The sequence below is a fragment of the Lontra canadensis genome, unplaced genomic scaffold (genome assembly GCF_010015895.1).
Source record: "Lontra canadensis isolate GAN:19392208 unplaced genomic scaffold, GSC_riverotter_1.0 scaffold206, whole genome shotgun sequence".
NCBI classification, from domain to species: domain Eukaryota; kingdom Metazoa; phylum Chordata; class Mammalia; order Carnivora; family Mustelidae; genus Lontra; species Lontra canadensis.
In genome coordinates, this window is record NW_022631200.1 from 1,024,665 (window position 1) to 1,045,518 (window position 20,854).

Sequence of the window (20,854 nt, forward strand, 5' to 3'; positions counted from 1 at the left end):
GACACACACAACCTGGGGAATATACAAGTCCACTCAACACTCTGTTGTTTTTTTTTTTTAAAGGTATTATTTATTTGAGAAAGAGAGCATGGCGGGAGGGAGGGTCAGAGGGAGAAGCAGGCTTCCCCCTGAGTAGGGAGCTGGATGCGGGGCTCCATCCCAGGACCTGGGATCATGGCCAGAGCCGAAGGCAAATGCCTAACCGACTGAGCCACCCAGGTGCTTCCCCGTACACTTTTTTTTAATTGTATTTTTTTTAAAGATTTTATTTATTTATTTGGCAGACAGATAGAGATCACAAGTAGGCAGAGAGGCAGGCAGAGGAAGAAGGGGAAGCAGGCTCCCTGCTGAGCAGAGCCCCGGACATGAGGCTCCATCCCAGGACCCTGAGATCATGACCTGAGCTGAAGGCAGTAGCTCAACCCACTGAGCCACCCAGGTGCCCCAAATTGTATTTTTTAAGTGATCTCCACGCCCATCCTGGGGCTCGAACTCACAATCCTGAGATCAAGAGTCTCACGCTCTTCCGACAGAGCCCGCCAGGTGCTCCGTGAACTGTACACTTTAAAGAGGCTTTATTTATTTTTTTTCTCTTTCAGTGTAAATTATATCTGAATTTTAAAATGCAAGAGCAGCACACACCAAACACCATGTCAAGTTGTTCATGCGAGGAGGCAACACTCTTGGTGACAAAGCAATGCCCACCACTTGCCACTCTGCCTTTGGGACCTTCAGGAGGCGAGGACCTACCTGAGCATGTAGGTCTGGCTCCTGGGCCCGGAATCACAACAATCAGCGGCTTAGAGAAGGTCGCCAAACCCTCCCACGTAGTTGAGGCGGAGGCTCTGTCTTGTGGAGCCGTCCTGGCCCGGCTCCTTCATCCTGAGTCTGTGGCATCTGTCCCTGACGTAAGGTGCAGTGCTGAAGCTTTGTGTCCCCATATGTCGAAGTCCTACCCCCAGTGTGACAGGGTGTGGTGGTGGGGTCTCTGAGAGGTACTCGAGCTTAGATGAGGACCCAGGATGGGATTAGTGTCCCGAGCACTCTCTCCACCAGCTGAGGACACAGCAGGGAGGGGACCTTCGCAAGCCGGGAGGAGGGCTGTCTCCCGAACCTGACCACACAGGTGCCCCTCACCTCAGGCCTCCAGCCTCCAGAACTGTGAGAAGTGAACCATTGTGGCTTAAGCACATTTGTTCTCGTCTCTTGAGTTGACCAGGACACTAAGATTGCTCCCCCAGCTCTGGTTCCAGATAGCAGGAAGGGGCAAAGTGGAAGGAGGAGACAGGCTCCCATCTCTGCTTCCCCCGCACCCCCAGGCAGAAGTCCATTATGTTGCAACCTCTAGTTGTTTGTTCTAGTGGCTTTGAAGCCCAGCCTGAAATCAGCAGTAGAAGGGGAAAACAAATCATGCGGGATAAGCAGGTCTGTCCCTGGGCCCATTAGTGGAAACACTGTTTCTCCGTTCACCGCATCTGGCCACACTCCATTTGGCTTGCAGTCAGCAGACTAGGGGGACTCTTGGAAGCTGACCAGCTGACTGGCTGTATCTGTTGGCTTGGGCTGCAGAAGCAGCGGCCTCACATCTGACTGGGTTTTGGCAATAGTCTTATTAAGCGTATGAGTTTGTGGGTCGGTTGGCAGCTGGTGCTGGGCTCAGCGGGGTGGTTCTTCTTGGCGCGGCTAACCTGGCCAGGGCTTGCTGGTGCAGCCATGGTCTTCCGGCTGCTCAGTGGGACTGGTTGGTTTAGGGCAGCCCTGTTTGGGATGGCTGGGACCTCTCTCCATGTGGTCGTATGCTTCTCTTTCTAAGGAGGGACATCTAGGGTTTTCTTTCATACATTTCAGCCTAATCTCATGCTCCCAGAATTGTGTTTATCTTCCTCTGTCATCCTGTGAACGGCTCTTCATGTTTTGGCAACTTGATTCTGGAGCTTGGACCCCTTTAAAGAACCTTCGTGGAGGCCCCACGCAGCAGTGTTCATTCCCATTGGATAGGCCACCCCTCATCGCAAAGATGACTAGGTCTCTGGCTCACCCTTTAGCTAGCTGGGGCTCTGCCACTTCAGATAAAACCAGGGTTCTATTTTTGAGGATGGAAACACTAGCCGTGGGCAGGCAATTAGTCTGAGACTCACGCCCAGGTCTTGGTGGTCAGACTGGGTTCTTGGGGTCTGACCAGCCCTATCTTTCAGAATTGGGTGTGCCTCCCACTGCTTTGGGATCCTATAAATGCACACCCAACTTCTCCCTTCCTAACAAATCCACAATGGAGAAGGTGCAGGGAATTATGATCATACCAATTCAGATAATTTTTCCACAGGAAAAAGAGGATTGTGTAGGAACAGAAATCATATGTTAACTTATGTGGCTCTACACATTGGGATAAAATCCCTCTTCTGTAATTACTTTGGCTCCTGATGCTACAGGTAAGCAGAGGAGTTTGAGGGCCCAGGGGATATGTTAGTGTGTCGACAGTCACTAGAAGGTCAGCTACGGCATGTCTTTCACGGTACATCTCTCTTAAATTTAAAAAAATTTCCTTTAACAGTTTTAAAAGATCAGAAATCAGAATTGACCTGTACTGTGCCTGGCCCTGTTTTCACACTGGACAAGGGAGCAGACCTGATACTACACACCCCAAGAACCACCGGCGTCCCCCCCATCCCCAGTCCTTTTATATCTATGGCCAGCGTTCTCCAGGCCTCATGGGATTTGTAGTTTATTTCTTCCTACAGGCCCAAGGACTTGAGTGGGTGGGCTCCTCCAACATCCCTTGGCAAAAAAGGCTGTTGCCCCTATCCAGATTTTACAGCCTTCCTGGGTTATTTTTCCCACTCTCTGATCTGATCTCAAAGTGCCTGCATCTCTCCTAGCCAGAATTCAAGTTCAGGACACTTAAAGTGAGGATTATTTCGGGCTTTAAAATGCTACGCGGGGGCGCCTGCGTGGCTCACTGGGTTAAGCCTCTGTCTTCGGCTGGGGTCATGATCTCGGGGTCTTGGGATCGAGTCCCGCATCGGGCTCTCTGCTCAGCGGGGAGCCTGCTTCCTCCTCCCTCTCTGCCTGCCTCTCTATTTAAGATCTCTGTCAAATAAATAAATAAATACTTAAAAAAAAAATCATAATAAAACGCTACACGGAACGCCTCACTGAGGACTGCAAATCCCAGCATGGCTTGCGAGGAAATAGAGCCTGGACTACATTTCCCAGTGTGCCCACGTCCAAGAGAGCGAGCAGGAGAGGGGCCGGCGCATGAAGGCTCTGGGGGCGCTATCATTGTGGACCCGGCCCCTTCGGCACCTTTACCGATGTGATCCAAGGGTTACCATGAGGGACTCTGGACTCCTCTTGCCCTTGGGCCTGGTTTTTCCGGTGCTTGGGGTTCTGCCTAGGACCCACCGCGCCTCCAGGGGCGGGCCCTGAGGACTACATTTCCCGGCGAGCGTTGGGGCTGCGGGCCGTAGGCCGTGACCTCTGCCCACTTTGTCTCCCATCATGACCTCAGGCACCCGGGGAGGCTGGGACTCGGGTTGTCCCGAAGACTCTCTGGGTCGCGGGGCGCCCTGGCGTGTTCCGTGACCTCGGGTATCCCTCCATTCATGGGTCGCGCACTCTCGGGCCCCACTCTGGCGCCGGGAAGAAGACAAATGTCCTTGTTCTCCGGGCGCGTACTTCTAGTTGAAGGGAGCCGACCCAAGGGCCCACAGTAAAGAGTCACGTGGGGAAATGCGCGTTATAGCTTTCCCGGCTCCCGGGCCCCTTGGGACCGAGCACTGCGTTTCCCGAGGCTCCTCGCCCCGTCACCAGGGAGCCGGGGAGCGGCGGACTTCCCAGCGTGCCCCGGGGCGGAGCGAGGCCGGACGGTCGCCAGGAGTAACTTCCGCTTGCGGACTCCATTTCCCAGCGCGCCCCGCGGCGGCGTCCTGACATCAACGCGCCGGGCGGAGGCAGACAGATCCTCGGGCGGCGCGGGGCCAGCGGCAGTTCCCGGCGGTCCCGGGCGGGCGGCGGCGGCGGAGGAGGCGGCGGCAGCTCCTCCTCGGGGCTCGGCGCTCGCTCGCTCGCTCACCGGGCGGGCGGGCGGCGCGATGTCCGGCGAGGACGGCCCGGGGGCGGGCCCGGGGGCGGCCGCGGCCGCGGCCCGGGAGCGGCGGCGGGAGCAGCTGCGGCAGTGGGGGGCGCGGGCAGGCGCCGAGCCGGGCCCCGGGGAGCGGCGCGCCCGCACCGTGCGCTTCGAGCGCGCCGCCGAGTTCCTAGCGGCCTGCGCGGGCGGCGACCTGGACGAGGCGCGCCTGATGCTGCGCGCGGCGGACCCCGGCCCCGGCGCCGAGCTCGACCCCGCCGCCCCGCCGCCCGCCCGCGCCGTGCTCGACTCCACCAACGCCGACGGCATCAGCGCCCTGCACCAGGTCAGCGCCCCGGGTCGAGCCCCCCGAGCGTGCCCCCAGCCTGAGTCGCGGTTGCCGCGCTGGTCTGCGCCCCCTCTCCCGCTCCACCCGCTGGAGCTCGCCGCCTCTAGTTTGAGCCTCCTCAGCGGGCCGGGTCCTTGCCACCTTGCGCCGCCCACTCTCCGGACGCGAGCCCCTGCTGACAGCCTCGGTCTGGTCCGTGCTGCCGGCCCCGTCGATGTCGCTGCGCTCCGCCTTCTCCCGACCCCGAGCGCGCTGTAGGAGTTTGGTGCCCCCCCCGCCCCAGCCCTCGTTGCCCCTTTCCAGGCAGGTACTACTGTCACCGAGCAGCAGGGTCCTCTCGCTCGGGCGCCCGCCGGGCTTCCTGCGCTGGTCCCTGGCCTGAGCCGCCGCCTTGGCTAGGCCCGGATCTTCTGTGCGGCTGCTCTCGGCTTCGTGCTCCTTCCCTTGTTCCTTCCCAGCCTTGGGCAGTGCCCTCTGAGGCTGGGGGAGGATGCTCTTTCTTGGGCCGCTTTCTGCTAGGCTTCGCTTCCTTGTCTGGGTCACCTCGTTCTGTTTCCACTCCGACGCCGTCTGCACTTTCTTTCCGGAGGCTGTGCCACCTGTCTCCCACAGTAGGTCTAGTGTGGGGGATGTTTGTCCTTCTCCGGGCACCGAGTCGTCCTCACGCCCCTTCCCTTGGCTAGGCCTGTATCCTTGGCCTTTTTCTGGGGAACCTCAGAGCACCCACCTCTCTGTCCTCGGTGGTCTTGCTTTCCCTGCCCAACGCCTTCTCTTGGGGATTTGGGCAGCTTCTTTCCCATAGACTGTGTGATCTCTCTGGCTCTCATCATGTCACCTCCGCAAGGCTTCTAGAACCCTGCTGGTCCTTTCCTCCACAAGCTGGGCCCCGTGCCTTTCCAAGACTCCCCGATTGTTGCCTCCAGTGTATCTGTGGCCCAGAAGCAGGGCCGCCTTGTGCTCCAGGAGTCTCTCTGGTTCTGGGTGCATTTATCTGTTCTCGAGACCACGGTGGGACCACTGGGGACAGGACTGGTCACGGAAGAGCCTCCGGCCCCTGTGTAATCCCTGAGACCGTCTTCTTCCCGGGCCGGTCCTCAGCCCTCTCCTCCGTGCCAGAACCCACAGGGTTCGGTAATGGATGGAGCCAGAGCAGACCCTGGGAAGAAAAGGTTGATGGGGGAGGCAGGGATGTTGGAAGAAGCCCACTTCTCAGGTCTCCACAAAGAGGAGAGGAGCGGTTGAGGAGGAGCAGAACTGGCCCTAAGTTCTAACCTCCGTTGCTCAGCTTTGTGGCTTTGCTTTACTGTCCATCCTCTGCCTCAGTTTCTTCTCCTGTGCAGCAGGGCTAGCGGTGGGTCCCTCCCTGGCTGGGCTCTGGAGAAGGAGGGAGCTCGTATGTGTGGAAATCCCTTCAGGAAGTGGCGTAGGCGTTCAGCTGGGTAGTTGCTGCTGCCCGGTCTAAGTGCCAGGCCGCCCCCTTTTTCTCTTTCCCAACCCCCCAGGCCTGTCCCCTACAGAGTCCCTCGTGCTATCTGGGAAATTTTCTTCCCCCCAGAGAACAGTCCTGCTTCCCTAAGACCTTGTAAGTTCTCAGAGGACTTGGCAAATCCAGGAGGAGGGCGTCAGGCTCCTGTGTCCCCCTTCGCCATCATCCATGCCTTGGCTCACCCGGACTTTCCCTCAGGGGCTCTTGTCCGGCTCTTCAGGCTGAACCCCCCTTCTCTGGCATCCCTTGGGCCTGGACCCTTGCAAAAGGCCACTCTGAGCTTGCCTAGCAGGCTGCCTTTTCAGGTGACATCTTTCTCCCACTCCAGGCAGGTACCTGGCAAACTCACTTTGTAGGAGGCCTGAAGGGTTAGAGCTTTGGAGGTTCAGAGAGGGGAAGTTCCCCCCTCAGGTCACATGGCCAGCAAGCAGGCGAGCTGGGGTTGGGTCAGGCCTGGGGTGGGGTGACCAGCTCATTGTGGTTTGCACGAGACTGGTCTGGTTTCTGCAGTGAAAGTCCCAGGTCTTAGGCATCCCCTGTCCCACGCTCCTGGGCCTTGTCTGGGTGAGTCCTGGGACTGTGATTTCTTTTCTGAATCCTCCCTGGAGTGGGTCCCGGGGCATCAGCCCCCTGCCCTGGTTGTGGCCTGGGAGTTCTCAGAGCAGGGTGCTTGCTTCAGGTGGGTTCGCTGACCACTTGAGAAGGTTCCTGTACTGTTCCCTCTCCGCAGAATTGCCTTGTGCATTAGTGGCTGGCTCTGCGGTGTGGAGTAGAAGAGATTGGGAGCTGCAGTTCTTAGGTCTGAATAGGGAGGGTGGCAGCTGGGACTCTTGGGTCTGGGTGGGGGAGGGGCTTGGACTCCTGGGTCTAGGGGAGTGCGGGGGGTGCTGTCATCTGGATTCTTGAATCCCTGGTGCCCAGGCCTCGGGCATCTTTCACATGGATTCCTGTGCCTGGCCAGGTCCTTGAAAGGGAAAGGCCCATCTCCCTCCTCAACACCGCCCCCATCACCATGACAACCGGGCAGAAATAAACGGAGCCGAGTTCATCCCGTTCCCAGGGCACGTGTGGCCCCCCTTTCACGGCCTGAGTTTCCATGACTTCATGCTCTTGGCCCTCATGGCCTGCTCTCCCTTCTCCAGATGGGCCGTTTTGGAGAGGTGAGGGAGTTGGGGGGTTAATTTATCCTGAGAACTCAGGACTCCAGGCCCACCCCTTTCCTTGACCCAGCTCAGGTCCCAGCTCCCACCCTGTGTTTGCACGTGCCCTGGGCTGTAAATCCCTTCTCTGTCCCCACTTGCTGTGCCAGCTTGGGCCAGGGCTCTTGTCTCCCTGAGACTGATTTCTTCCTCCGCCGTGCAGAGCCCTGACAGCAGAAGATCAGGGAGGATCTTCCCAAGTGTGGACCTCTTTGGAACAGTGCTCCATGCGTAGTGGGTCCTCAGTGCATGGGAGCTACGTCTGGGCTCACACTCTGGGAACAGGCAAACGCAGCCATCTGTACCCCTTGAGGAGTCTTGTCCAGGACTCTCATTCTGCCCCACTTTCCCAGGGACTTGGTGACTTTACCAGCCCAGCATAGCCTTGGGCCCCAGGGGCCTAGCCTCTCCCCTCAGGGTATAAGTCAGGGCCATGGTCAGTTCCTAGAGTGTATCTCCTGGGCCTGTGGGAGGAGGAGCTGGGGTCCTACACTCCTGGATTTGAGGGAGGAGAGAGCTGGGGGGCCTGGACTCAGGGTCTGAGGGAGGAGGGGCTGGGGGCCTGGACTCCTGGGTCTGATGGAGGAGGAGCTGGGGGACCAGGACTCCTGGGTCTGAGGGAGGAGGGGCTGGGGGACCAGGACTCCTGGGTCTGAGGGAGGAGGGGCTGGGGACCCGGACCCCTGAGTCTAAGGGAGAAGGGTTGTGGGCATGGACTCCTGGGTCTGCTGGAGGAGGGGCTGTGGGCCTGGACTCCCCTGTCTGAGGGAGGAGGGGCTGGGGGTCTGGACTCCTGGTTCTGAGAGAGGAGGCTGGGGGCCTGGACTGCTGGGTCAGGGAGGAGGGGTCCATTACCGGAAGCCCTGTCCTGTTGGTGGTGACTGGGGTACATTGTATCTGACAAAGCATCTTTCGGGATTTCTGCACCTGGAGGAAAGTCTCTCTTTATCCAGTTTGTGCTCGCAGGGATTTGGGTGTCCTGCTGTCATGGTCCCCGCTGAGCTCCAGATGCCCAGCTGACCTAACTTTGGGAAGCCAGGGGTGTCATCGGGAGCTGGGTCATTCCAGGGGTCGGGCTGGTGCCTTCCAGGCTCTGTCCCAGCGACACCAGGGTCTTTCCCTTGAGTATCACAACTGCTTGTCCCCTGGATCTGTCTTGCGGCCCCTATGGGTGTCCTGCCTTGCTGGGCACACAGTGTGTGGGCCAGGCAGGGACTGACAGCTGTGCCCCTTGCGCCCCAGGCCTGCATCGATGAGAACCTGGAGGTGGTGCGCTTCCTGGTGGAGCAGGGGGCCACGGTGAACCAGGCAGACAACGAGGGCTGGACGCCCTTGCACGTGGCTGCCTCCTGTGGCTATCTGGACATCGCCAGGTGAGGCAGGGGAGGGAACGTGGGATCCCCTGGGGCCCAGAGCTCAGCCCCTCAGCCCTGACCTTCCCACCCCGCCCCTGCCCCCAGGTACCTCCTGAGCCACGGGGCCAACATTGCCGCTGTCAACAGCGACGGGGACCTGCCCCTGGACTTGGCCGAGTCGGACGCCATGGAGGGGCTGCTGAAGGCGGAGATTGCCTTCCGAGGTGGGCCCCTGGGAGCGGACAGCCGGGGCTCCGCGGCCAGCCTCTGCTCGTCCCGGGATTGTTGGACTCTCTGTGCTTCCGCTTCCTTTCCTGGGCAGTGGGCGTGTGAGTGTGTCCCCAGCCTTGCTTGGGACATGGAGTGGCTGATCGTCTATGGCGCTTGTACCACCGCCGGGCACAGAATAAGAGCCCAGCGTGGTGACCCCAGTCGTCACCTCACCGCTTGAGTAGGTGAGGAAGGTGAGATTGTCAGCTCGTGGGTTCAGTGCAGGGGTCTGGGGGATTGGTCATCTCATGCACAGGGTCAGTGCACCTTGGTGGTCTTTAATGTGGGGCCCAGGGCCCCCCAGAACTCTGCATATGGCTTTGTTCGTATTTCTAGAGAGAATGTGTGTTGTTTCTAGCAAGTTCTCAGAGGGGCTTACGACTGAACGTGTTCCCCCCCCGGAGCAGCAGTGTGTGGGGAAGGCTGTGGCGTGATGGGTCTGGAAGGAGAGGACACGGGTGGGGGGCACTGGTCTGGGCGCTGCTGTGAGCACAGGGCCTGGGCGGCTGGGGGGTCCGTGGCAGCTTCAGGGAGGCTGCTGTGCGGCAGGCACCGGGCCGCTGAAGGGGACGCCCAGGTCCCCGGCTGGGCTTGGGCAGGTTGGCCGCCGGCCCCGTGGAGGTGGAGGCCCCGTGGAGGTGGAGGTGGGCACCCTGCTGTGCTTGGGGGGGGGCGGGGGGGCGCGCAGTGGGCAAAGCTGAGGCCGAACCGAGCTTCCCTCCGCTCCTTGGCTTCTTGCTCTGAGACGCTTTGAGCTTGGAGAAAGGCCGGGGCAGCCTCGGGGTGCGCACGCGACCCTGACTGAGCTTTGCCGGGGCTCGGCCGCTCTCTGGAGCCGAGGTGTGAGGCCCGGGCGGCTCTCTGTGAAGGTGTGCCGTCCACGGGTTCTCTGGTGCCTCGAGCGTGCTGCGTCTGTCACCCACCCGCTCTGGGGGCTTCAGTCACCCCACAGTCACCCCACAGGAACCCTCAGCGCACGGCCCCCGGTCCCGGGAGGCCTCTCAGCCCCCGGTGCCCGCGCGCGTGCCCATCGTGGGTGTCTCGTGCAGATGGAATCACGCGCTAGAGACCGATCGGCTTGTCACGTTTCGGCACATCTGCAGTCGTCCGGCCTCCCCCCCTCCACTCTACGTAAATAGCTCCCCCTAGCCCCGTTCCCGTTTTCTCCCTTCCCGGCTGCCTCCCTCTCTGCTCCCGGCCATCTCGAGAACGCGTTGCAGACTGTAACCCCGTCCTGCCCTGGGAGCCAGGGTCTCCTCCAACAAGGACACGGGATGTCACATTGTTACTCCTCTCTGGGTCTTGGGACCTTGAGGCTGTGCTGTTGCTTGTGGTCCCCTCCTGTTCAGGAGCCTCACGGGGCCGCACCCCGCCTGCCCTCGGTCCTCCCCTCGCCTTCCTCATGTGGCCTCGTGTCCGTGGCGTGTCCCTCGGTCGCGTCGGGCGGCGGCATCTCCCATAGATTCAGGTCCGCGTTTTGGGCAGGGACTTCCTCAGCGCGTCACTCCAGGAGACACGCGCTGTGTGTCTGGCTTGTCGTTGTGGACCTTAGCCTTGAACCCCACACGGGCCTTGGCCAGGTGGCTCCGGTGTGGAAGTAGTGTGTGGGGGGATTCTTGGCAGTGGCCGCTGTGGGAGCCTGGCTCGGGCCGACGGGGCGTCCGTATGGCTGCGGGCCCCCTGGCGATGTGCCCAGCCAAGTGTCCCTCGGCGGCCAGACGGATAAGCAGTGTGCGGTGTGTGCATACGAGTGGGTAGTGTTCAGCCTCAAAAAGGCAAGAGATTCTGACACACTACAGCGTGAATGAGCCGCAGGGACGTTCTGCTCAGTGAGATAAGTCAGACGCAGAAAGTACAAAGACCGGCTGGTTCTGCTTACCCGAGGAACTGGACTAAAGCAGTCATGTCTGTGGAGACAAAGAGGAACAGTGGGTTCCAGGGGCTGGCAGAGGGGGAAATGGGGAGTTGCTGTTGAATGAGGACTGGGTTTCAGTTTCTCTGGATGAGTGTTCTGGTGGTTGTAAAAGTGCGAACATACTTAATACCACTGAACTGCACGTTTAAAAAGGGGTTAAGATGGTAACTTTTGTGTGTGTTTTTACCACAGTTTTAAAAAAAAAGACAATTTACGGGCAGTGTAACTGAAGTCCAGGAATTTTGCAGGCTTCAGGCAAGGGTTGATCCAGGGGTACAACGTCAAACCAGTCACTGTACTGAACTCATTCTTAGACAGAGTCTCTCAGTGGGGTACGAGGCTTGGATTCGCACAGCTCAGCCTGATACTCCGGCTGAACCAGAACTAGACTTACTCAGTTGTCTGAGCTGCCACTCTCAGTCTGAGCCAGCCCTGAGCCAGCCACTGGGGCAGGAGGGATGGGAGGTTATGGAGCCCTACCATGGGCGCAGTCTTGTTGGAGGTCACACAGGAAGGAGAGTAGATGCTGCAAGGCCAGCAGTGGCCCGCCATGCCGCACATGCTGCCCCCGGCTTGGCCACAGGGCAGGCCTCAGGGACCTGCGCAGACAGCACTCTCCAGCCACTTTGCCCACAGGACTGGGCAGGAGGGGAGTATCTGGCAGGTCCACTAAGCCACCTGACTGGCCCTCCCACCCTGGGACAAGAACCTTCGCCTAGTTGTTAGCAGGCATGAGAGGTGGGGGCCTGCACCAAAGCAAGAATGGATAAATGAGTAACCCACGAATGCACGGACTGAGTGGGGCCGGCAAGCTTTCTCTGTGAGGAACCACACAGGAAGTATTTGAGACTTCGTGGGCGGTCCTGTCATGCTGCCACTGTCCCCTTGGCTGCTTCCCCCATCACAGCAGGGGGCGATATGTGACTGGTGGGCATGCCCGTGTTCCAATAAAGCTTTATTTATAAACACAGATGACTTCCACATTTGGCAAATTTTAGTGACAGGGAGTAGATCTGTGGGCTGGCGGGAGGGAGGTACAGGGAATGACTGCTTCACGGGTACGAGGTTTCCTTTTGGGATGATGGGAAAGTTCTGGAAAAGGAATGGGGGGGGTGGATGGTTGCACATTGTAAATCTAAATGCCACTGAGTTGCACAGTTTAAAGTAGCAAAATCGGCCCATTTTATGTTACCTTTATCTTGCCATGGCCACAACAAAACCAGTGAAACAGCAAACAGGTTTGCCAGCCCCAGTCAGGAGCTCCATCAGTGAACAGGCAGATTTCAGCAAAAAAATTGCAGGGGGATGTGTACGAACATGCGGAAGGTTGAAGGAAGGTCAGCAAGCCCCCAGCCCCGCCCCGCCCGTTCCCTGGCAGGTAAGGCCCACAGCCCTGTCAGAGGGCTGCGGGGGACTCCCCCTGAAGGAGTTGTGGCCGGGGACTGTCCCATAGCGCCCAGCACTCACCTGGCTGCCCCACCCTGGCTGGGCTTGCCGGTGGGCCCTCACCGGCCACACATTCCTGGGGCGGCTGCCCACAGCGGAGTCCCTGTGAACCAAAGCCCAGACCCTGAGGCGCTGGGACAGGAGGTCGGGCCCGAGTGCCCAGGGGCCAGCAGGTGGCGCAGCCGGGCCACCAGGTCGCCTCGGCTTTCTGCCGCTGCGGGCGCAGGTTCTTAGAGCAGGAGGTTTGCAAGGATGCGGAGGAAGGATAAAGCGGATGCCTGTGCGGGAGCCCGACCGCGGCGGTGGCCACCTCGGGGGCCACAGGGTGTCTCTCTGTCGTATTTGAGTGTTTCAAACCCAAGTGGTGGGGCCGTGGCTGCTCTTTGCCGTGCTGTCTAGCAGAAAGCCAGCGTGAGCTGCAGGCGGAACAGATGTTTTAAGTAGGTGCAGTTAAAAAAGTAAAAAGAAACCGGTAAAATTAATTTTAATAATATGTTTTCTTTAAGGGCATATGTCTGAGACATTATCATGTTAGCATTAATCAGTATAAAGAAAACTGCAGGGGCGCCTGGGGGGCTCAGTCGGTTAAGTGTCCAAGTCTCGGTGTCAGCTCAGGTCTCGATCTCGGGGTGGTGAGATCGGGCCCCATGGGCTCGTGCTGGGCGTGGAGCTGGCTTGAGATATTTTTCTCTCCCTTTCCCTCTGCCCCTCCACCTGGCTCACGCTCACCTCACTCTTTCCAAAAAAAAGAAAAAAAAATCTATTCAGGGGTTGTTGCACGCTCTCCCCTGCCCCCTGCCAAAATCCAGCGTGTCCTTTACGTTCATGACACTTCCGAGCTCGGGCTGGTGTGGTTCCAGAGCTGCGGTGCTGCATGTGGCCCGTGGCTGTGGAGCGGGACGGCCCGGCTCCGTGCAGCGCTTCGCAGAGCGTGCGAAACCCCAGCTGGAAAAGCAGAGACGCCAACGGACTTGGGGGAGAGATGGAACGTTCCCTGGGAGAGGGAAGGACGGTATCCGAGTCCTTTCTCGATGGGCTGTACCGCGCACACTGCAGATCTCGGGGACGGGCGGCGGACGCTGTTCCAGCCTCGACAAGGCTGCCTGTTTTGACCCCAAATCCACTGACGTGTGAAGTGGCCGTCGCCTTCCGCATCTGTGAGTGCGGGACGGCTTTCCCGTGAAAGCAGAGGAAAGGGTGAACCTGAGCGACGGAGAAGCCTGTTGGCCTCTCCGCTTGTCCCAGGTGACAGCGCAGCTGCGAGCGGGAGCAGCTCCTGGGGAGGAAAGCAGCTCTTGCCTCGGTGACACGGACCCTGGGCTTGGCGCACCCCGCTCACAGGCGGCAGAAGTGGTCGGGACAAAGCGCGTGGGGGTGCAGGGCTAAGCATTTTACGGGCGGTGCCGGGGAGAGTCGCATTTCATCAGACGGCAGGTTCGCTCTGTAAACTCCAGGCTTTATACTTAAAGATCCCGGTAAAGGTAGCACTTCGGTTGAAACGGGAGGAGGCCTGCGATCCCTGTTCTCCCCCCGCCAGCAGCGACCTGGAGACCCGGTGGGGAAGTCCAGGTCCTTCGCGTCCCAGCGGAGCGGACAGAGGGAGAGGGACAGGTCAGGGCCGAGGCCCCGTGCCTGCGGGAGCCCGAGGTGTGCGTCCCACCCGCTGCCCCTTCTCGTCCTCCCAGGTGTGGATGTGGAGGCGGCCAAACGGGCGGAGGAGGAGTTGCTGCTTCACGACACCAGGTGCTGGCTGAACGGGGGCGCCATGCCGGAGGCCCGGCACCCCCGCACGGGGGCCTCTGCCCTGCACGTGGCCGCCGCCAAGGGCTACATCGAAGTGATGAGGTGAGCTGGGCTGGCGGGGTGCTCCCTTTTCCCCGCTCCTTGCCTTGGGCCCATCCGTTCCTTCTCGCCCTCCGCTTCCCTGTGGGCTTTGTAAGTTGGGGTGTAGGCTGAGTATTTCCCTGTAAACACAGCCTTGGCTGTGTCCACAACTGCTGGCGTCCAGCCTCTTCGTTGTCATTCAGCTTAAAACATTTTCCAGCTCGTAGTCTTTCCTCCACGACCCGCGGATTATCTGGAAGCGTGTGGTCCATTTCGTGCAGATGCGTGGGATTTTCCGGTCAGTGTTTCGTTACCCCTTTCTGGGCTCGACTGCGCTGTGCTCAGGCAGCGGGTCCTCTCTGGCTGCAGACTGCTGAAGTCCTCTGAGGTTTGCTTGAGGCAGCAGTAGGTGTGGGCTGCAGAGGAGCCGCGCTGTCAAGTACGGCGTTCTACGTGGGCCGTTAGGCCGGCTTTGTAGCTGTGCGGTTGAAATCCTTTATGTTCTTAGTGATTTTTTTCTGTCTGCCTAGTCTGCCAGTTACTAAAAAACATTCGTTTAGATTTTTTTTTTTTTTTTTTAAGATTTTAAATCTCCACATCCAGCGTGGGGCTCAGATTTACAACCCCGAGATGAAGAGTCGCGTGCTCTACAGTCGAGGCAGCCAGGCATCCCCTACACTTTCCTACTGTGCTCGTGGATTTTGCTTGTTCCCCTCGTGGCTCCAGCAGGCTTTATTTCTGTATGTCAAAGCCGGGTTATCTGGCGCGTATGTGTTCACGCTGCGTGTACTCTACAGTGCGTGCTCCCTTGCTGCCGTCCTCCGCTGGCCCTCGTCTGCGCGTGGCTGCCTCACCCTTTTCTGTCGGGGTCGTTGGTTCCAGCTCTTATCCTCAAACTTCCCCTTCTCTCTTTGTGATTTGTACTTTATTTTTAGTCTGAAAGTGGAGTAGAGACGAACCCCTCATCTCTGCTGCTCACTTCCGTGTTGGATTTCAGGCAGGTCTTCTAGGGAGGCACTTAAGATGACCCCTAGTAGCTCCAGGCTCGTGTCCTGGTGGCTCACCTGCTCTGAGGGTAGAATGCTTTGTTCTCCATACTTGCAGCAAAAGATCGGCTCTGTTGCTCGTGGGCCGCCGTGGGCACCTGCCTGTCTCAGAGCTAGTCCCTTTGGCAAGGGGGATGGGATACTGTACATGGCCGTGCCCGGGCACACGCTCAGCCCTTCCCTCTTCTGCCCGTGTTTTCCACCTCTGAGTCTCAGGTGGCTGCTTCGCCTCCTGCCATAGCATCTGCATCCCAGACAGCATGAAGGAAGAGAGGGGGAGAGGAGCAAGTGTCCATTTCCCTTTAGAAGAGCAACCCAGAAGGGACACACACACTTAAGGCTCACACCCCATTTGTCAGACCACTTGGCGTTTGCCTGGCATTACCCCATCCCAGTGACTCACCTGGCCACTCACAGCTACTGGGGAGACTGGGACACTGCTCTGCAGCCAGGCGACAGTGTGTCCAGCCGGGAGTCGGCACTGTCCCGAGCAGGAGGAGAGGCCGTATTTGGGGCACCCTTGCTCTCTGAAATGCTTTGGATGCAGACATATTCTCTGAGTCTCATTTCGTTACTGCCCCTCAGAATGGCTCTGTTTACAGCTGGACCCATTGCACGTGTAGGACCACGTAACTGCCCGTCTCCTCCTTGGAGACGGACGGCAGGGTGGAGACATGCGGCGGACAGCTGTTTGGTGACTCACGGAGCACCTGCTGTGTGCCAGGCCATCTTCTAGGGCTGGGGACCCACGGGCAAACGGGCCAGGTCTGGGCCCACGTGCGGCCCCCAGACAGGTGACCAGGGAAGCAGGCCACATCAGAGGGCCCTGCGTGCGTGGAGGGCTGCCGGTCGCCACACTGGGGACCTGGGGCTGGCTGACTCCAGGTTCATCGTACAAGGTTGAGCAGCCTCCCGGGGTGCTGGGAACACCCCCACCACGGTCATGACAACCGGCCCTGTGTGGCCATTGCCCAGTGTTCCCAGGGGGCCAGCGCCATCCCTGGTTGACCACCTCTGGCCTAGAAGGATATAAACAGGGCAGTGGGGGAGTGAGTGTGTGAGCTGTGGCCTGGGGACAGCTGATGACTGACCACTTGGGACCCCCTCCCCCGCCCCGGGACAGAGGGCCGAAGGGGCGTCCTCGGGGAAGTAGCAGGTGCCCAGTGCGGTAAGGAGAGTGAGCTCTGGGAAGGTGAATGTTGAGGTCAGCGGGGTACGCGGCGCTTTCATTCGGAACTCCTTGTGAAATAACACCCCCCCATCGTCCTACTGTGCGCTGGTTCTTTCCCACGGACTCGGCGCCTGGTGCCAGCTGTGTGCGCGGTGGCCCTGAGCCTGTAACCGTGCCTTCCCCGTGTCCTGTGCTTTGAGATGCCGACGATCGCAGACTCACGGAAGCCAGGCTTCCTCAGCCTCCCCACTCATGGTGTTTGGACCAGATGAGCCTGTGCTGTGGGGCCGCCCTCCATGCTCTAGGGTGCTGGTAACATCCCCGGCACGCACGCCCAGGTTGGGACAACCAGCAGCATCTCCAGACACTGCCCAATGTCCCTGGTGGCCAGTATCCCCGTGGCTGGGACCTGCCACCCTCTGCAGGCCGGTTCCTAGAGCAGTACCACCCCGAGGCTGCTCCTTCTGGAGCCTCAGCCTTTTCAGCGGCTCTGGGGCTGTCTGTCCCACGATGGGGGGCGACGGTCAAGAGGGCGGCCTCCCTCCTGCAGGTGCCAGGAGCGGTGTTTTGGAGGCTGCCTGCTGGCCGGTGGAGCAGCCCCACACATGGGCTCTCGGTCACAGGCCTGGGACTGGGTCAGTGCTGTCGTGGGCCGTGCGCCGCCAGCCACGTGTCAGCCCTCGGTGTGGAAGCCCTATCTTGGTCCTTGACTCTCAGCCGTCCTGGCCCCCAGGCTGCTCCTTCAGGCCGGCTATGACCCGGAGCTCCGGGATGGGGACGGCTGGACCCCCCTGCACGCGGCGGCCCACTGGGGTGTGGAGGATGCCTGCCGCCTACTGGCGGAGCACGGTGGGGGCATGGACTCGCTGACCCACGCGGTGAGGGCCAGGCGGCTTGGGGGTGGGGGTGGGGCTGGGGGCTGGTGGGGGAGGGATTGTGGGGAGGACCCCCCTCACCTCCGCCCTCCTCCCCCTCCACCAGGGCCAGCGTCCCTGTGACCTGGCGGATGAAGAGGTGCTGAGTCTGTTGGAGGAGCTGGCCCGGAAGCAGGAGGACGTGAGTCTCGGTGCCCTCTGTCTCTGCAGCCGGCTGAGTGAGGCACCCCTGCTCTGCCCCAGCGGTGACCGGCAGGAAGAGGAGTCGGGGGGAGGGGATGGGGTCTGGGGTGGAGGCAGGGCCCCAGGCTCAGTCACACCTTGGGATAAGGATGAGGATTAACTGTCCCAGGCTCAGGGGACTGGCCGAGCCGGCATTGTTGCTGGAATAATGCAGAGTAAAGGGATGAATGGCGTGGCGTCTTGGCTCTGAAGCCTGGCTCGGCCATGGATTTGCTGTGTGAGCTCAGGCTGGTCGCTGAACCCCTCTGGGCCTCCGTTTCCTCACCTCTGAAATGGGGATAATGGTGTGTGCAGCTTTATGAGGAGCTGTGTGGGGTTTATGCAGTTCTATGAGGGGCATGTACGTTACTGAATGAGAACGTTTGGTCTTTGCTCGGCAGATGGTAGCCGTGTGGGTGGCCAGCGGCCTCTCCTAGGGGCCGGGCCCTAGCCCAGAGCTTCCTGTGAGCGGCAGGTAGATGGACGCACATCCCTCTGTTGGAAGGCCAGCTGTGGTTCTGGCCTGGTGGGCGTGTGCACGGGTTGGGGGAACAGCATGTGCCAAGGCTGGGGGATCGTGAGGCAGGGGGGGCCCTGTGTTGGGGGCCCAGCCGAAGGGCCTTGACTGCCAGGCGGAGGAGCGGCGTGAGGCTGAGGATGAAGATGAAGGGGCCACAGTGGGCTTTGTCAATGAGGCAGGGTCAGCCCTCGGTGAGGGGGAGCACAGATCTGTGTGTGCCTCCAGCCTGGAGGGAGTGCTCCCGCACGCGGGGCTTGTGGGCCGGGGGGTTCGGCAGGCGCGGTGACTGGCTGTTCTAGGGGAGGAACCATTGTGCAGAGGCTAGGCCGGTGCCCAGAGAGCCATAGAGACGGGGCTCCTGGGTCGTAGGACCAGGCCAGTGTCCTAGGCGAGCAGGGCTTCCTGGGAGGAAATAGCCTTTCTGGGGATGAGCCCAGAGGTGGCTGTGAGAGCTCGAGGGACCCAGACACCACACAGCCACCTGCACAACACCCCGATGAGCCCACAGACCCTCCACGCACACCCCTGGAGCGGAGCGCATCGTGTCTAGAGCATTCTCGAGCTCAGACAAGCAGAGCACTGCATGCTGGGCCTGGATGCGGGGGCTGTGGGGCCTCCCAGCAGCCTACTTTCTCCCCTCACAGCTGCGGAACCAGAAGGAGGCCTCCCAGAGCAGGAGCCAGGAGCCCCAGGTGCCTTCCAGTGGAAAACACCGAAGGTAGTAGGCGGGCGCCTGGGTGGGTGCGCTGGGGTCTTCTGGGGCTTGGACACAACACCCTCCCCTTCCCAGCAGGAGTTCTGTGTGTCGTCTGAGCAGCCGAGAGAAGATCTCCCTCCAAGATCTGTCCAAAGAGCGCCGGCCTGGGGGTGCAGGGGGGCCCCCAATACAGGATGAGGATGAGGGAGAAGAAGGCCTCACAGGTGGGGGCCGGGGTCTGGGTTTCTGGATCTAGGAAAAGGGAGCTAGAACCTGGACTCCTGGGTCTGAGGGAGAAGGGGGTTGTGGGCCTGACTTCTAGGTCTAAGGGAGGAGGGGGCTGGGGGGTCTGGACTCCTGGGTCTGAGGGAGGAGAGGCTGGGGTCCAGACTTCCTGGGTCTGAGGGAGGAGGGGGTTGTGGGCCTGGACTCCTGGGTCTGAGAGAGGAGGGGCTGGGGGTCTGGACTCTAGGGTCTGAGGGGGGTACTGGGGCTAGAGTCCTGGTCTGAGGGAGGGGGAGCTGGGGCTGGGAGACAGCTGGCATCTCCATTTTCCTGTGCCACAGGGCCACCCTCTCCAGAATCCAGAGCTCTCAATGGAGTGTCTTCCCCGCCACCCCCTGGTCCTCAGGGTCCCATGGTGAGTCTGGGTGCCCTAGAGGGTGATGCTAACTTGGGAGGGGCGGGGAGGGATGCCATGAACCCTGCAACCCTCTCTCAAGGTACATAGGGTGAAGATTAGTGTCCAGAGTTCCCCCGACCACTGTCTGCTGCTTTCTGGCGGCAGCCTCGGGCTGATGGGAGTTGTGGTTTGTGTGGTCCTTCTGGGGTGACACTTGAAGAATTGGGGAAGGATCCTCTGCATAACGAACTTTCTCCTCCCCAGCCCCCAGAGGAGGCCCCCTTCTCCAGGCGCTTTGGCCTCCAGAAGACCGGCAGCTCTGGGACCCTGGGGCCCACAGACAGGCAGGGGGCCGAGGGCACCCCTGGGGCTGGGCTGCAGCGCTCAGCTTCCTCCTCGCGGCTGGAAGGGAGCTCTGCTCAGGTGAGTGGGGCGAGGGCCGGGGGACCGAGCCCTGCCTAGTCAGGAGAATGTCCACTCCGATCTTGGCCTCTCTCCACAGGCCAAGGAGCCCCGTCTGGCCAGAATTACGCCAACGCCCTCCCGCAAGCTGCCGGAGCCCTCCGCCTTGTGAGTAGCAGCCTAGGGCCTGGGCTGTCAGGGTGGGAGGCAGGTCCACCCTCGTCAGCATGACCCTCAGCAAGTCCCTTTGCTCTCTGAGGTCTCTGCCCGCCACTGCTCTGGGCCTCCGTTTTCCTCCAGTGCCTCAAGTAAAGCTCACTGTTAATCTTTCGAGGTCACAGTGACAGGACCTCCTGTTGCCTCTGGCTGTACCTCCTGCCCCCTTCCTTCCTGATGCAGATGCGCTCCTGCCCCAGGGCCTTGGCTCTGCAGCCCTTTCTTTCGCTCCAGAGTCCTTTAGCCTTCTGGCATATCGAGTTTTTACGCTTTGTGTTTGTTCTGCATCTTTTAATGTTGGACTCTTGGGGGCAGAGGGACTTGGCTTCTCACCGCTGCATCTCCAGCACCTGCCACGTAACTCGAGTTTGAGTAAAATTTGCTAGATGCCTGAATTCACACAGGTTTGGGATCTCCAGGCGTCCTCCCTCGGCTAACCGCTCTCCTCCCTCCAGGATTTCAGAGCCTGAATCCCCAGTGAAGCCCAGTGTCCCTGCAGCCTCCACAGCGCCCCCAGCCGACTCCCGGGACCGGCGGAGGTGAAGAGGCAGCGGGTGGGAAGCCCCTTTCTCCCTGCTGGGAAGAACTGCATGGCCCGGGCCTGGGTCCCCACGCCTCCGGCAGGCGCTCCCTAGGGGGGGCGTTTGTCCCAGGGTTGGCTGTGAGTTAGAAGTTCCCTGAAGAGTGTCAGCCATGAGATGGGAACAGGGCTCAAAGGACCCTCCCTGAGGTTGGGACCTTTCATTCAGGTCCTACCAGATGCCTGTGCGGGATGAGGAGTCGGAATCCCAGCGGAAGGCTCGCTCTCGCCTCATGCGCCAGTCTCGGAGGTCCACACAGGTGGGGGTGTGGGCTGGGGCCTGGACTCCTGGGTCTGAGGGAGGAGGGGACTGGGGGTCTGGACTCCTGGGTCTGAGGGAGGAGGGACTGGGGGTCTGGACTCCCGGGGCTGAGGGAGGAAGGTTCTGGGAGCCTGGACTCCTGGTCTGAGGGAGGAGGGGCTGGGAGCCTGGACTCCTGGTCTGAGGGAGGAGGGACTGGGGGCCTGGACTCCTGGTCTGAGGGAGGAGGGGACTGGGAGCCTGGACTCCTGGTCTGAGGGAGGAGGGGGGGGGGGGCTCGGGTACAGGGAGAGAGGGGGTCGCGGCGGGGGGGGTGGGGTTCTGGAGTCTG

The 20,854-nt window shown here is 60.4% G+C and overlaps 1 protein-coding gene across 4 annotated transcripts in view; it reads left to right on the top strand.

Annotated features, from left to right (window-relative positions):
• The first annotated feature begins 4,091 nt into the window (after positions 1-4,091).
• PPP1R12C (protein phosphatase 1 regulatory subunit 12C) overlaps positions 4,092-20,854 on the top strand; it is a 24,080-nt gene continuing 7,317 nt past the window's right edge. For 3 of the 4 annotated variants that reach the window (XM_032848612.1, XM_032848614.1, XM_032848613.1), the window contains exons 1-13: positions 4,092-4,412; positions 8,343-8,473; positions 8,561-8,679; positions 13,772-13,931; positions 16,861-17,005; positions 17,109-17,183; positions 18,389-18,462; positions 18,538-18,665; positions 19,008-19,081; positions 19,328-19,486; positions 19,566-19,633; positions 20,137-20,220; positions 20,431-20,521. In XM_032848612.1, coding sequence (XP_032704503.1) covers positions 4,092-4,412; positions 8,343-8,473; positions 8,561-8,679; positions 13,772-13,931; positions 16,861-17,005; positions 17,109-17,183; positions 18,389-18,462; positions 18,538-18,665; positions 19,008-19,081; positions 19,328-19,486; positions 19,566-19,633; positions 20,137-20,220; positions 20,431-20,521 — 1,629 coding nt within the window. The remainder of the gene's footprint in view (positions 4,413-8,342; positions 8,474-8,560; positions 8,680-13,771; positions 13,932-16,860; positions 17,006-17,108; positions 17,184-18,388; positions 18,463-18,537; positions 18,666-19,007; positions 19,082-19,327; positions 19,487-19,565; positions 19,634-20,136; positions 20,221-20,430; positions 20,522-20,854) is intronic. The other variant, XM_032848615.1, reaches the window with a different exon arrangement.